This window comes from Leuciscus leuciscus, assembly GCF_965113295.1.
Source record: "Leuciscus leuciscus genome assembly, chromosome: 1".
NCBI classification, from domain to species: domain Eukaryota; kingdom Metazoa; phylum Chordata; class Actinopteri; order Cypriniformes; family Leuciscidae; genus Leuciscus; species Leuciscus leuciscus.
The window spans coordinates 63,021,131-63,038,252 of NC_138725.1; the positions used below are offsets into that span (position 1 = coordinate 63,021,131).

General features: G+C 38.7%; 1 protein-coding gene across 1 annotated transcript; it reads right to left on the reverse strand.

The window, feature by feature from the left end:
* Positions 1-2: 2 nt before the first annotated feature.
* On the reverse strand, positions 3-15,934 carry slc5a11 (solute carrier family 5 member 11). The gene is made up of 16 exons (XM_082163329.1): positions 15,758-15,934; positions 10,037-10,206; positions 9,827-9,898; positions 8,872-8,976; positions 8,687-8,746; positions 7,870-7,974; positions 7,688-7,793; positions 6,081-6,161; positions 5,788-5,993; positions 5,100-5,235; positions 4,889-4,996; positions 4,637-4,787; positions 3,689-3,857; positions 1,872-2,087; positions 1,595-1,733; positions 3-786 (listed from the first exon to the last, which is right to left on the reverse strand). Exons 2-16 carry the CDS (start codon positions 10,169-10,171, stop codon positions 563-565), a joined length of 2,013 nt encoding a protein of 670 aa, XP_082019455.1. The 5' UTR covers positions 10,172-10,206; positions 15,758-15,934; the 3' UTR covers positions 3-562.
* Between the last annotated feature and the right edge of the window lie 1,188 nt (positions 15,935-17,122).

Consider the following 17,122-nt stretch of genomic DNA (forward strand, 5'->3'; position numbering starts at 1 on the left):
AGTTGTTTTTTTAAACACTGTTTAATTTACAGAAACATCAAAGGACAAAATAGTTTTCATATTAGTTAAAGCTAGGGTACGCAATGTTTTTCATAAACACTTTTCACATCCTGATAGCAATCAATAATAGAAGTGGTCTAAATATTAAATGTAGATTAATGTACATCCAATCATTGTGCTTTGAGACATGAGGTAAATTAACGGCGTCTCTTGTGATGCTTTGCAGACTCTGCTCTGACCCAGACAGCAACATAGTGTTGGCCCAGATCCGGGCCACATCTGGTACATGTGGATCCCAGGTGTACCAGATGTGGGCCGGATCTGGGCGACACTATGGCGTGGCTTTGGAGACGCTTTTAAGGGAGGGGTGGGATCTCATGCTTTCAAAGCTAGCCTCTCAGAAATTGCCTTCCCTACCTTTAAACTGTCATTTAATGTCTTTATCAAACAAGTAAAAACTGACTGATAAATAAATAAGCATACCGGTCAATTAATTACATACTCAGTGAAGATTTACTTTAACACCAGTCACACTAAACAATCCATGATAAAGGACAAGTGACTATGCCCAGTAGGCGATGAGAAACACAGCCAGTGACATACAGACGATGAGGTTGGCGTTTACCAGGTGTTTCATACAGGGATCTTCCTCGAGGGAACACATCGGGGTCTCTGGAGGAGGAGACATGGGCTTCTCTTCTTTCTGCTTCTCCATTCCACAGATCCAGAGCAGAGCAGATTTGAGTTTAGAGGAACCCGCTTCACTGGACACAGACCTACAGGAGTCTGGGGAGAAACACGGCGCTCAGAATTACATGTAAACAGATTCAAACTAAACATTTCTTAAGTGCATGAATATACATGATGTATTAAGTGGATTTTATATTGCCTGCCAAATGCATTTAGAAACTTGCATTGCCCCAAAAAATGGTCCAACGCCATTTGTTTGCAGATGCCACTTTTGTGATTTCTATGTAATGCAATGACGTTCAAATATTAAGTGTAATGTCAATGTTTTTTGGAGTTAAAAGAATGACAAAAAGTAAAAAATTATGAGATAGAAAGTTAACTGAGACAAAAAGTTGAAATTATGACATAAAAGTCCAAATTATGACAATTATGAGATAAAGTTAAAATTATGACAAATTAGATTGTCGAAATTGACAAATTACTTTTTGTCATAATTTAGACTCTCTCAAACTTATGACTTAGTATGTCATAATTGTAACTTATCTCATAATTATAACTTATATTATGATTTAACGAGATTATGATCAGATATTAAGTGTGATGTCAATGTTTTTTGGTTTCATATGCTTATATTTCACATTCAAATTTTTCACATATCACTCAGATTTTTGTTATATCCTCCCCTCATTTAAACACTTTAAATATCAATGACTTTGTCTCCCTCTTCTGGATAACTGGACTATTAAAGTCAAAGAATTAAGAATAAATCAGGATAAACTTGACAATTTACAACACCTTGGCAAACCATTGCATGTATGTATTATGTATCCTAAAGCATACTGAGACTTATCTGTCCCTGTTTAATTAAAATCACAAAATAATGCATGTGAACTGGAAAAAGTACCTTCTTTCATTTGATAGGCATCATTTTCCATGTCTTTTGTGTTCTGTGTGGCGCCTTCGATCGTGTAGAGATCCGAAGCCACAACCTCTTCGCTTTCTTTCACAGGATCAAAGCGCGTGTACCACGTCAAACGACTGATCTGCAAAATAACAAGCCCTTTATACCGGACGTGTGTGTGTGTGTTCTCAAGGTTTATGAAAAGACATTTCTGAGTAAAAAAAAGTATGTTTTTTTGTGAAATTGCAAACTGTGTGTGTGTGTTTGTGTGTGTCTTTACCTGCTCTGGTTTGGGCTTCTCTGTAGCCAGACTAACACACACCACCACGATGAGTGTGAGGAGAGTGAGGATGATGGAGAAGTACAGGAAGTGAACATATTTGATGATGTCAGGCCTGGTGTCGCTCTCATAGCACAGCGGTGTAGGATAGACGAAATCCAGGATCATCCTTATACAGCCCACCAACATGCCCACTATCAGACCCCAGAACGCACCCTACACCAACGTCACAGGAGAAAAGAAATCAGTTCATGTGTTTATTATTTATTGATAATATATATTAATAAAATACCTCAGAAACTAATTAGGAATGCACTGTATATAAAGTGCTGTATGAGTGTGTGTGTGACCTTCTAAAGTTCATATACTAGACAGAAGAGTACATTATGGATTATCATAATTATGAGGTTAAAAGGTCAAAAATAACATAAGCAGAAATTATGAGACACTAAGTGAAAATTATGAGATAAAAATTTGACATGACATGCTGTCATAATTATAGGATAAAAAGTCATAATTATGAGATAAGTTGACATGACAAATAAAGCAGAAATTATGAGATAAAGAGTCTAAATTGTGACTGTCATAATTATGAGATTAAAAAGTTGACATTGTGACAATGTAATTATGAGAAGTTAATTATGAGATAAAAAGTTGACGACATGCTGTCATAATTATAAGATAAAAGCAGAAATTACGAGAGAGTCTAAATTGTGAGTCATAATTATGAGATTAAAAAGTCAACATTGTGACAGTGTTGTAATTATGAGATAAGATCGTTATGAGATAAAAAGTTAACGACATTCTGTCATAATTATAAGATAAAAGCAGAAATTATGAAATAAAGAGTCTAAATTGTGACATTGTTATAATTATGAGATTAAAAAGTTGACATTGACTGATTGATTATGAGATATACCGCCGGTTTAACAGACAAGGCTTAATATAGTTCCAGAATAAAATGCATGTTTGAGCTGTTTTAACTGAAAGAGACTTGCACTGACAAATCTTAAAATATGTCACTGCCATTGTTTTGTCTCAAGATTCACAGCAGTTTTATGTTGTTTTTTTTCTTCAAAAGGGACTTTTGTCCTATTTGAACTAAGGCCTAGTCCTGGCTTAATCTAAACCCTCTCTGTGAAACCAGGCCAAAAAGTCATAATTATGACAAAAAGTCAAAATGATGACAGTCGATTATGAGATGATGAAAATGAAAATTTAAATTATGAGACAAGTCAATTAAAAAAAATTATGTCAGACTTTTTGTCATTTCGCTTTTATAATTATGATTTAGTATGTCATAATTTTAATCATAATTATAACCGTTAACTATATTTATGATTTTCCAAAGCATATTACACATTACATTGTATAACTTCATAGTGTATAGTAGGTCATTTGAGACACAACTACCATCTATATGAGTGAGTCATTATATATTCATTCACTCAACCGACTGTTCAAACATTTATTAATTCAGGAACTCACTCCTGTCTGTTGCGCAGCACAACACTTCTGCTGTAGCTTTGCTTTTGAACTATTTTTGTTGGTGGAGCAAAAATAGACAAAGCAAACGGCAAAATATCTTTAATACCTTACACTATCAATCGTGTTGTTGGCCTTGATATCCACTGTGATTACTATGGCAAAATCTCAGCCAACAGTGCTTGTGATATTACTTTATTTAGAATTTAACCCATGATATGAGTGTGAATTTACATAAATTACTAATGAATACTTTTCAAAATCTGATGAAAACATAAAAAAAAAATAAAAAAAAAATAAAAAAAAATATCAATGCTTGATCGGTTTTGTACCTTCTCATTGGTCCGTTTCCAGAAGCATCCCGCAAGGAAGACGACCGTTATGGGGGGCTGCAGGTACATACTGATGGATTGGATGTAGATGAAGAGCTGCCCACCCTGACTGGCCTGAACTAGAGGAATCCACAGCACTGACACCACCACTAACACCAACACAAACACTCTGACATGGAAACACACACACATACACATCAGCTGAAACAGCTGACTTTACCAGAGAGCTAAATGTATTAAGAATTTGTAGAATGACAATACTAGATTAGTTTGCCAAAAGCAGAAGCTCGACCAAAAGATAATTTTACAGGTTAACAGCTTCTAACTATCCAATGGGCCACCAACATTATAAGACGTTAAAATTTGGTTTAAGTTAAGTTCTGTTCAATATCAATTTGACAAAGAATACAGACACAGCTGACATTGGTTTTAAGTGTTATTAACTCTTTTCCCGCCATTAACAGAAACTTCCGGCTTTCCGTGTTGCTTTTTTTATGAAACCTACCCACATTTAAGTGTTGATAAAAAAGATTTGCCTTGCCTTGCCTTAACTGATGTCAAACACAGACAGTCATGAGGTATATTAATCAAAACCAAACGTCTGCTAAATATCATAATGTTAACGTCCACACAACATTAAATTATAACATGAGTAGATGCTGATATTTCATTGGCGTCAAGCCAACGTTGGGTTTGGGCATCAACACAATTTTCATTTCCAAATAAAATTCAACATCTGTCCAATGCTGGATGTTGACGTCAAGCCAAACATTGGGTTTTGGCATCAGTTTTCAATTTCGACCAAATTTTAATGACTGTCTAATGAAAGTTGGAGTCTTTCTGACGGCCAATTACTTTTAAATACAAATAGGCTCTTTACAGGCTGAAGAAATTGATGAATTTGCCTTTAAAATCTAATGTGTGTATAACAGCCTGTTGATGTCACACCTCCCCACAATCATGAGCTCCCACTCGGAGGCAGTGCGGCGGATGTTTCTCCACAGGTCCATGGTGAAAATGGTGCTGGAACTGTTGAATATGGAGGTCAAAGAGGACATGAGAGCAGCCAACATCACAGCCATCATTAAACCCCTCAAACCTGGACAAACACACACAAGAAAATTAGTTAGCTTAGCCAGCAGATCTAGAAACTGAAATACAACCAACATACGTAAACAAATCAAAGAATCTCACTGATACCTGCGGGAAGGAGCTCCATCACCAGTTTGGCATAAGCAATGTCCGAGCAGCCCACAGGATTCCCACAAACCTGTTTGCACACATCTGGGTCTCCACAGCCCACCTCGTCTACAGTTCTCACACACGCACACACACACGATAATATGCATTTCAATACAACAAACTGTACATTTAGAGGCCTTAAACTTTGGTGTTTGTTTCAGTGGTGCACCTGGGTAAAGTATCCTGCTGATCATGCCTGGAATCACCATCATGAAGAAGGGCAGAACTTTGAGGTAAGCGGCGAGCAGAGATCCTCCTTTAGCATGCAGAATGTTCTTGGAAGCAAGTGAACGCTGCACTATCACCTGCACACAGGAACAACAACAAAATATAATCAACAACCTAAATATAAGCAATAATCAACAGAAGTAACAATCTATAAAAATAATCAACAGCAGCATTAATCATCAACAGCAATAATCATCAACAGCAGCAGCAGAGTTGTCATGATAAAAATATTATGTTTGGAAGGTATGTTGTTGCTAGGCAGTTGCTAAGATCTTATGGATGATAACAAGGTAGTTGCTAAAGAAGAGTTCTAAAGGGTTGTTCTAAACTAGATGGAAACTAGTTTAGAACAACCCCTGTTAAAAAAGAAGTATGCTTTATCTACATTTAAGAGTAATGTGCACATTCAATATGATTAAGTGCACTATATTTTCACAAGCTAGATAGAAAGAACTAGAACTTCTAGACAGATCAAGAACTTCAGTCTAGCAATCTAGAACTTCAACTCTAGCTGGATCTAGACCTTCTAATCTAAAGCAAGAACTTAGAGATAGATCAATATAAATATATAGAAGCCATTATGGGTAATGCGTCTTAAATAAGTTCAATCAACACTACTGGTCGCTCACCTGGTCAGAACACCAGTACCACATGGAGGGCATGGACATGCCCAGGATTACTCCCGGCCACGGCAGGTCAGAGGTCACAGGGTGACGGAATATGTGAAAGGCATCATCACGAGGGATTCCGCAGGTGGTGTTGGGCACTCGGATGGAGGGAATAGCTTGAGGATACTTGTCCAGGACAGCCTGAAATCCCCCAACCTCTGCAAAACCTGACATAAACATTTTTTTTTAAAAGTATATTATTATTGCATAAAAGCTTTAGAATTTCCGTGAACATTATTGTGGTAGTCACTCACTGAAGCCCATGAGGATCAAGGCTCCGACCACCATGATGACAGTCTGAACCGCATCGGTGTAGATCACTGCTGCCAGACCACCTGTGAACAATCAGTCAAGATATGGTTTAGAAGATTACAAGACTTCCTCATTTCTAGGATTAAAGGGCCGTTCACTACAAGATAGATAACCAGAACTAGTGATGGCCACTTTCAAGACACTGCTTCATGAACCTTCGAAACGTTTGCAAATCAATTGTTTAGATCCAGTGATTCAGAGCATGTTTCAAACTGCCAAAGCCACATGATTTCAGTATATAAGGCTTTGTTTAGTCGTAACTATTTCGAAACCTTTTGAGATGTAGATAGACAGAACTAGAACATCATTCTATGTAGTTAGAACTTGAACTCTAGGTATATATAGACCTTCTAAAGCGAGAAGTTAGAGATAGATACTATAATTTCTTAATAGATGGATTGATCTAGATACTAGAACATCAATATAGATAGATAGTCCATATACAGTAATATAGATAGGTTCAAGTTTTGAAATGTCGATCTCTGTGAACCCATGAACCAGTGTTCATAGTTTTTAAACATTTAATGACACATTTGTATAATAAAAACGAAAAGTTTTGATTTACCAAACCCTCCATAAACCAAACAAAACAAGTCCTACAATTGAATAAAATAGCATATTATACACTACAGACACTTCATATTCCATGGTATAAGACGATTTGAGACTATACTTTCAATAAAACATTTGCAATTGGTTTGTAAAAGGTGTTTTTATGCATGTTTGGGCTGAGTTTTCATCGCAATGCATATACGTTTCTGGGGTGTGTTTCCCAAAGTAAACTATGGTTGCAAATTCCTCGGTACCAACACAATTCAACAGAACTTGCGACCATAGTTGACTGGTGATGCTTTTGGGGAACGCACCCCTGATCGGCAGGCATCACCAGCGTGTGGCATTTCGAGCTTTTCGAAACAGTAAATCAGTTTGAGAAGAAACTGGTTCAACATTTGAAGTTTCGAAAAGCTTCGTTTCTCCAATCACTAACTATAAATAATCATTCTAATTCCATTAGAATAGAGATATCCAAACCATAACGATAACTACACGAGGGAACGATATCGTTGGTTTCACTTTCAGAACTGAGCGATAAAAACACTGACAGCCAATCAGAATCCAACTAATTTAAAGAGATTAAAAGGGTTAGTTCACCCCAAAACGAAAATCATCCCATAATGTACTCACCCTCAAGCCATCCTAGGTGTATAGGACTTCTTTTGAAGCCCAAAAAAGCACATCCATCCATCATAAAAGTAATCCATACGGCTCCAGGGGGTTAATAAAGGCCTTCTGAAGTGAAACGATGCGTTTGTATCAGAAAAATATCCATATTTATGATTTTAAAAAACTAAAATCACTGGCTTCCGGCAACGGCCGTACGCGAGTCGAGTTCTGGCATAAGAGTGACCTCTGACCTTTGAGAAGGCCTTTAATAACACCCTTTAAAGCGGTAGATGGCGTCTTTATGTTGTCGTGCTTTGGTGTGGGCGCTATAACACAGTTATGGTTCTTGGTGTGAACAGCCCTTGAGAGTAACAAAATATCTGACCTGCGATGGTGTACAGAGCCGTAATGCCGAGAAGCAGAACCACAGCGAGGTAGATGTTCCACTGCAGAGCCTGCTGGATGAACACAGCTCCTGCATACATGTCCACCTGCACACAGACACTCAAGGCTGATCTATTCAAAGCTGATTACCAAATCAGAGTCAAGTTTACTTATCATACTTACTGATATTTTGGTGAAGATGTAGATGAATAGATATAAGACACAAAGAAATAACTGTATTCTTATGCCACCAAATCTTTTCTGTAAATACTCAGGCATTGTTGTGACCTGAAAAGAAATGGAAAATAATCCTAATTTATATAATTTGTATTTAATTCACACTAAGTGCAAAAACAACTAGATAAAGACAGTTGCATATGTGTGTGTGTGTGTGTACTTCACATGGTACTTCAGTACAAAATTATGGGGTCAGTAAATAAAATGTTTAAAAGACATTATTCAGTAAGGCTGCATTCAATTGGTTGAAAGTGTCAATAAAGGCATTAACAATTTGTTACAAAAGATTTCTGTTTTAATTAAATTAATTTTCTTTTCATCAAAGAATCATCATAGTTTCCACAAAAAAATATGAAGCGGCACAGCTGTTTTTAACATTGATAATGATCTTAAGCATCAAATCATCATATAAGAATGATTTCTGAAGGATCATGTGACACTGAAGACTGGAGTAATGATGCTGAAAATTCAGCTTTGATCACAGGAATAAATTACATTTTAAAATGTATTCAAATAGAAAACAGTTATTTTAAATGGTAATAATATTTCACAATATTACTGTTTTTACGGTATTGTTGACCAAATAAATGCAGCCTTGGTGAGCAGAAGAGACTTCTTCAAAACATGAAAAAAATTGTACCGACCCCAAACGTTTTACGGTTTTAAATTGAAAAAACATCCAATCTGTTGCTTGAGATCTGTTTGCTACATTATCTGTTACCTAAATGTATGTAATACTGTATCAAATCTGTTGTTTACTCACCCTTGATGCAATATAGATGGGTAAAAACAGCCAGCCCAAGAGCAGCACCATCAGCATGCCCTGCAAATGAACATGAGACATTCACTTTTTCCACCTTTGCCTTTTCCCATAATGCATTCTATAATGTGGTATATTCAGCAAATCAATGTACTCTCTATCTCTTAAATTGTATAGTGTGTGCTCACGTTCCATTCATAAGCAGTGGCACCGATACCAGCTGCCGCCCCAGAGCCTGCGAGCCCAATGAAGTGCCCACTGCCCACATTACTGGCAAACAGAGAGGCGCCCACCTGCACATGATAGAAGATGGAGAAGATGTGAGCTGGAAATTACTTTTGATCTGTGAGGGGCCGTTTACACCACAACTAAACACAAAACTTTTTATGCGTTTTTTTTGGGCCGTTCATTTATACGACAATGGCGTTTTGAAAACCTAAAAGCCAAAAAACACAAACTTCTGAAAACGGGTTTCAAAGTACAAGTTTTTAAAAATGATGCAGTTATCGTCATCTTTTTATCTAACAAAAAAGTATTTTATAACATGAATCTCTCCAGATCCCCAGAAAAAAAATTAAGAAATTTAATTTTGTACATAGAAAGCTATAACAGAACTGTTCTGGGGACCTAATATTTGTCTCATTGTGACATTTTCATGACAATTTTAAGACATTACTAACTGACAAAGTCTTCTTATCATAATGCCAGGGTTATTATCATTAACTAACACTAAAACCATACAAATATTTTAAGCTAGTTGCCAATGCAACATTTCAAATTTTAGTTCAGTTTAAATTGAATTACTAAAATAATTAAAACTAAATAAACTAAAACAAATAAATAATTTATAAAAAAACTATTTAAAAACGAATACAAAATAACAAAAATACAATAATTTTACTAATATTTTATTTATTTAAGTGAAATATTTTTAAACAGAATATATACAAACACAATGATAAATATATTAAATGTAAATGATTCATATATTTTGTATTACAGTAATGAGAACTGATGGGAGAATCATGCCTAATTTTCATGAAAATAATATTCCTAAAAATAGGCTTAATTTTTTTATGCAAAATGTAATTGCTTGTTATTTTGTTGTTTTCTTTTGGAGACACCATCACTTTTTTAACTCACCGGCCACCAAGTCATGGTTTTTCCGGCAAGAAAATATCCATCCACTGTGCTCCTCTTGGTCTTCCACATGGACTGTTGGGTGAGCAAAGGTTATAAATATGCCATATACAAGATGTTAAGCCATAAATGTGATAAGTAACACATTTACTGGAGTAACATTTTGTCACTGAAATGATATAGTAGTGCATTTTGTCGTTTTAGAAAACTTACCCACAAGCCCACAGCCAGAACCAAGAGGAAGTAGATAACAAGCACCACTATATCTGTGGTGGCCAGGGTGGTCGGCGGAGATGTGACCTCAGCGGTGGGGGAAGGGGACACATTGGGATGCTCGGTGGCAGCCATGAGGTCAAAGGTCAAGGAGTTTCTCAGGTGGGTCACTTTTAAACAACAGATGGTGGATAATCTCCCTCACATACACACATTCAATGGAATGATGTCCAGACGTGACTTTATGTCTTTACTGATTATACATTCTGTATTCGCATGTTAATGCTTTTCTGTCATTTAATAAGATACTGGGTATGTTACAACAGAGGAATGTCAAATGTTTTCCTACAGAATATAAAACTGAAAAGTTAACTTTTTAACAATTTTTATGAACATTACAGTTCATAATATTGAAAAAGGAAAGATAAATGAGATTGCAGTTACCCATTCTAATCTAATCAATATCCAAGTATTCATACTAAATAACAACATATGTATATATTATACTGGATTTAGACAGTTTTACTCTAAATAGAAGAGTAAACATGCAAATGACAGCCGCCTGAATTAAACCTGAAAACATCTAGAAATACTGAAGCCTGATAATGCCATTGTAACACAACCGCCAATGACGTTCAAGTGCACAAAATAGGGGCTTGGCACTTATGAAGCCATCAGAGAATAACTGTAGCTGGACACCGCTTTTCAGCCTAGAAAAAAATGATAATAAAGCAGCGAATCTCTGCGCTTATGAAGTAGCAGAACTGAGGCTGAACTGTGCCGTTCAGGCGACCCGTCCGGCCGCTGCAGCGATGTGATTGTGAAGCAGTGGATCTCACCGTTTAAAGGGCCAGCAACCAGTCTGGGGTGGCACATAAATCTTAATTATTTTATCATAAAAAATAATTTGACTACACTGTCAGAAATAGGGATACAGTAGGAGTCCATTTCTGTCCCCCAAGGTACAGTCTACACTAACGTACCCCAAAGGGCTTATTATTGGACCTCAAGGTACATGCACCTTTTTAAGGGTCAAAAAGCATTAAAAAGTACATATATGTACCGTTTCTTTTAAAGGTTAAGGAACAATATTGTACCCTTGAGGGTACAGCCCCAGTGACAAGCCATTGTACCCCTAAAGGTACAATTATGTCAGCCTACTTATTTTCTAAGAGTGTATAATGTATTGGACTGTTTTAGTGCCTGCACAACTGAATAAAGTTAATTTGTACTTAATTGTAATTGAGATAGTAGTGAATTAGGAATCATGGAATACTGAGGGAATTTTATATTTTTTTATTATTACCCAACACCTCATATTCAAAAAAGTTAGTGAGTTTTACTGACATTTAGCATGACAACATCTCATCTTACCGAAGATAGCCAACTGAATAAGGACAACGCCCTTTTCTCAGCATCTGACAGAAGTGTCACAAGCTTTCAGTCACATCTTCTAAAATAAAAGTAGCATCAGAAAAAAAGAGAATTATGTTTGTTGTTGACTGCACACTATTCGACTTACTCAAAACGGTCTTGCAACCCAACAGTTGAGAAAGATTGACTCTATATTTACTATGTGCATAATCACTGTCTGATGTTCTGCTGAAACTCATTCGGCACTTGCACATTTCCGCACTCCAGGTGAAGTTGGAGTGTGCGTCTGAAAAGTCTCACGTTTTTTGTGGTCTTAAAGAGACAGTTCAGCGTTTTAAAAAATTCACTTTTTGTCAATAAAAAAAAGAGACAGAAAGGGTGACAGTTGTGATAGCCGAGGGGTGGCCAAGCTTAGACCAAGGGTGGCCACGGCAACCCCTGGCCACCCCCTAGCTCCGCCAGTGCCTGTAGTCAATCATTTTAGCCCTTAAAACTCATTTTTGATCACCAAAATTACATATTTAAACCTGTTTTTCCTCAAAAAAAATTCTTCACGCCTTAAAATAGCTTGAATGTGAAGCCCAATTTATACTTCTGCGTCGAACTTACGCCGTAGCTACGTCATAGGCTGTGTGTTGCCTATGACATACCTTGACGTGCACCTCTCCAAAAATGTAATAACGCGTCAATTCTATGCGAACCGCAAGCATGTGATTGGTCTGCTAGAACCCCTCCCTCGGGTTTCACATGCTCCCTCTGCACGTCAACACGGACAACAATGCAGAAGTATAAATGAAAACCAATGTGTAGCCTAAAGCGTAGAGGCTCCTGCGTAGGTATAAATAAACAACTCAGAAGTATAAATCAGCCTTAACTCTACACCCTTGCCTCATTTAGTATTCGCAGTTCTATGAATATGCAAATTAGGCCCGTCTCCACTCACTCACACCAGCTCAGAGATCCACTTTTTGAGGATCATACGTTGATGTGATTGATTACAAGGTAATTTGTGACATCAGAAACACCAGCGATTCCAAACCGCGGTTTTGAGACTGTCTTTGGTTCACTACAGTTTTAAGGAGAAAATACTCAGCAATGGTGTTGACTTATGAATTTTCACATAGCTTACCTTAAAGCATTTTAAAAACACCACGTAGACATATAAACAACATTAAAAGCTTGATTTTCACCACAGGGGGACTTTAATCACTGAAGTCAAATAACGCTTGTTCAAACGGCATATCAAGCCGCTGTATCTACAGTGACATGGAAGCAGTGAATCCCAGATTGCTAACACAGAATCAACTGCAGTTGCAGGGGCCTAAACCTAAACCACTGCAGCGACAATGAAGTAAATATGAGGATAACATAACATCAGATGTCCCTGCTGTTTCAGAAGTTTTACTTATCAGCCCTGCAATGACGAAAAAGCCTCGTGAACCTGGTTGAAACACTATGCCCAAAGAGAAGGGGCTGTGCTTATCCGTCCGCCGCAAGCACGTTCTAAGATGATAATAACATGAACACTTATGAAGTAGCAGAAATAAACAGCTGCTGACAAAACAGTACTTTTGGGCTTCCTACCATAAAACTAGCTTTCCTGCACTGACAGGATCCGAGAAGCTAGCGAAGAATCGTCAGATTATAGAATCTGTAGAGTGGGCTCGAACACCTATAGGGCATTCCATGTTCTGTGAACTGTAAGCCAAAGCCATCGCATCCACAATTCAATGGGATAGACTCTGCTTTTAAACCGACAAACCTTTAGTGCAACTCCAGCAGCAGGTTCACATAACCTGAGCTCTGAACAGTGTTGAGAGCACCTTAGGACCATAACCTTTTCTTGGTTTGAGAGGAACTCTACAGTGACCTCGGGCCAAAAAAACATGCAGGACTCGCTGACTGAAAGAGCACATTTTCACAAACACGCTTAACTCATGCGAGTGCAAGCGAAAGCACTGTCTTGAAAGAGAGCACTTTCAGCAATGCCGACTGGAGAGGCTCGAATGGAGAACATGTAAAGGCTTTCAGAACTAAAGCCAAATCCCAAAATGGGCTAGATGGGCAAGGAGGGTTTAGCTGACGTGAGAGACAGGCACAACAGAGCGGACAGTCTTGCTGTCGTCGTCATGAGTGGATGAGAGCAAAGTGGTAGCACAGTAATGCTGAGTTACCGGATCTGGTTTGACACCACGCCTGAATGACAGGAAAGCAACTGCAGTGTTGGTGCTTTATAAATCACATGACATCAACATAATGCCCAAATATCAATAAGGCGGCAATCATGCCAAGAGTAATTATAAATCGGGAGTGCTCCAGTGAAAGGTGGGCTCACATCAAAATAAAGCCCAGTTCCACTCCCTGGAGCAAGTAGCCTGGTTAAAACCAGACCATTCTCAGTAGTAACTGAGTTATGGTCTGGCAAAGCTTCATTAATAACTCATTTCCAAAGGGACGTTACCAACGGATGTCGCTCAAATGCCTTTGGGCGCAATTGGATAGACCTAAAACCAATCAGAGCGATCGTCATCGTGTAAAGCCATATGCTGCGTCCCAATTCGCCTAAATTACACTACGCCATAAAAGTATGTACTCTTTTTGTGAAGAAAAGATATTTACTTTTGAATGTGTAGCAAAAAAGTAGGCAAGCTTTGGGACATACTACTTCGTCATCTTTATCGGACGGATCTGTCGCGTGCATCCTGTCACGTAAACTGCCCAGTCAATCATCTTGTCACAGTTAAAATCCTCTATTAAATCTAATTTCATTTCCTACCGTTTCGGAGAGAAATGTAGTAGCACGTTCATCTGCCAGTGGGTCTTTCATGGAGACTGTCCTCATGTGTTTGCAATTTTAATATAATAATGCATTTAAAAGTTGAACGGACGCCGCTCAAATGCCTTTTGGGCGCAATTGGATAGACCTAAAACCAATCAGAGCGATCGTCATCGTGTAAAGCCCGCCTCAACGTTTCTGATTGGTGCCGCGATTTCGAGGTTTTAGAAATGGGCTTGAATGAGCTCTTTGCCAGACTACTTGCAGAGCAAATCTAAATTTGCTGGAAGTTGTCTGGGTTTTCCCAGGCTAAGGGGCAAGCACACAGTGGAACAATCATAGCACAAAGACAACTAGGGATCTCAGCTTAGATTGTGCAAATGAGTGACTGGAGCATTTTGCGCTTATACAAGCTGTTTGTATACAGGGCCTGAGGTGGTTGGAGGGGGCTGCGTATATCTGTAGTGAGCTCTGAACACGGCAGACCACTGCTCTGAGACGGGGACATCTTATATCGTGTGAATGAGCAAACCAATGGGATATTTTTTGCTTTATACAGGGCAGATTGTCGCTTCGAGGTGGGGGGCGGTGTACATGGACTCCTAAGGTTCACCGCAGGTCATAGTCATCATCATCTGACATGCTAAAAGAGAACAGGCCGTGGGCTCCATAACAGGGGCGGAGACTGTCCCTGGTGAAAATCACAAATAGTTCAGGTGGAAGCGAGGCACACGGATACTGACTTGGCGTGAGCTCGTCCCCTGACTGTCCTGTCTCAGCTGCTGCTGCGTCTTGCTCTGTGGCTCTTGGGTGGTGGAGGGCGGAAGCAGGAGGCCAGTTTATCATCAAAGATGATGATACAGAGATGAAGGATCCTGACACTCATCACTTCACAGTGAGGATAGCCATGTCCTTCCAAAGCTGAAAGAAAATGCCGGAACGCATGCAGGGGAGCAGCAATCCAGGTGCCGTCCACTGGTTGGAGTAAATCTCATTGGCAAGTAGTAATTGGCTTCTTAAATACAGAACAGCTGTCTGAAGGAGAGATATTGCCGCCTTAGGGAGCTTTCGCGTCCCTATTTCACACGCTTGTACGTCATTGGCCGTTGTGTTACAATGCTGTTATTCCAATGAGGCTTCAGTATTTCTAGGAGGAAGGTTTTCTCCCCATAGGGTCAGCTCTGACACAACGTTGAGACCGAATTGAAAGGGAATTGTATTGAGAAGTGTAAAGTTGCAAATAAAGTCTGCAAACTTGTTATGAAAGGTGTTTGCAAAAATATAATTTTAAAATGAAAGTTACAGCATTAGTAGTAACCCATTACTAATTATTCTGACTAACACTAATATCCATTAATGCTCATAAATATAAATATAAATATAATGAACCCTCACCAAAAATAATACAAACAAGCATACTAACAATCAAAAGTGCTTTTCAAAAGTTCAGCCTAAAGAATTGAACAAAGCTGAATCAAAGACTTCAAATACTTTTTCAAGGGGAGTACATTTACTTGTACACATATGGCCATTACTACATAAATACAAATAAATAAATGAACAAAACTAACCTGAATAACGGGTCAGAAACAGTCAGAGGTCTCAATCCTAGTCAAGGGTCCATTCAAACAGGAATTTACAGGGTCTCCAGTGAACGAACCCAGAGTTTCTCTCAGTACTGTACTCTCAGATGATCCCTCTCCGATCAAAGGGGGTCAAACTCCACTTGCCTTCATGTAACACTACACGCTGGTTAAAATGTAAGGGCGTTTTATTACCAAAACAGTAATGACAACAGAACGATGTTGCAACATCACTTATACAGAGTTACTTAGTAGAGGGAGGCACCAACATTTATTATACATGATACATTACAAAAGAAAGGAAAACAAACTCTGAAATAGCCATCATGTAATTTCTCAAATGAATAAACAATAGAAAAAAGTGCTGTACTGCCCTGTAAATGATCATAAGTTTGTATATTTCTTGCATTTATCACCACCAACCATTTATTCGCCTTCCATGGCACTTTAAAGACGAAGGGCCCTATCATACACCCGGAGCAATGCAGCGGAGAGCGTGACGCAAGTGTTTTTTGCTAGTTTCAGCCTGACGCAGTTATCATTTTCACATCCTGCGCCACGTTGTTTAAATAGCAAATGCATTTGCGCTCATTTGTGCGCCCATGGGCTGCTGGTCTGAAAACGAGGTGTGTTCTGGCGCATTGTTGGCGCGTTGCTATTTTGAGCCAACTGAAATAGACTGCGCCATTGACCAAACCAACTGAAACCTGGTCTAAAGTCAATGGCGCAGTATTTATTTTGTCATTTAAAGAGCGCGTTAGTAATGTGCGCCTATAGGCGGGTCCACAACGCGCGAACACTCTGCTTATTACACACACGCAGCAGCACACAAACATGCCAAATATTACAAATAAAAGGATTACAATGTAAAAGATGAATATTGTGTACATAAAGATATGGTGGAATCTGGCTTGTCCCGTAGATGGTCTGCTCACACGCTTTAACCTAGCGCACAAGCAGATCCGTTTGCACTCTGGAGACGCTCTTGCAAATTCCACCATGTAAATAGCAACCCGCCATGGCACGAGCGCAACTGGCTTTTATAGGGAATGGGAGATGAGCCTCTGATTGGTTTATTGCATGTTATGCCCAAAACACACCCATTACTCATTAAGGGGATAGGGACAACCCTTTTGGACCATGCGTCCCACGCGCCGACCATTTTTCCCATCGTTAAACTAGCAAAAGTGGATTCGGACACGCCCTAAGTGCACTTGCGCCCTGCACTTTAGACCATGCGCTTAGATCGTTAAAATAGGGCCCGAAGTCGATCAAACCTAAAATGATTCTTTGGGCCGTCCTATCCATGATGAGAGCATGAAAATTAGCTATTAACACTGTGAAACAAGCCCT

What these genes read in the sequence shown, in the direction of transcription:
- slc5a11 (XM_082163329.1), bottom strand. Translation starts at nt 10,171, where the DNA reads ATGGCTGCCACCGAGCATCCCAATGTGTCCCCTTCCCCCACCGCTGAG. An exon ending in CCACTGCTTATGAATGGAAC is followed by an intron (nt 8,747 to 8,871) that starts GTGAGCACACAC and finishes GTTCATTTGCAG; the next exon opens with GGCATGCTGATGGTGCTGCT. An exon ending in AGAAGCCCAAACCAGAGCAG is followed by an intron (nt 1,734 to 1,871) that starts GTAAAGACACAC and finishes GTTATTTTGCAG; the next exon opens with ATCAGTCGTTTGACGTGGTA.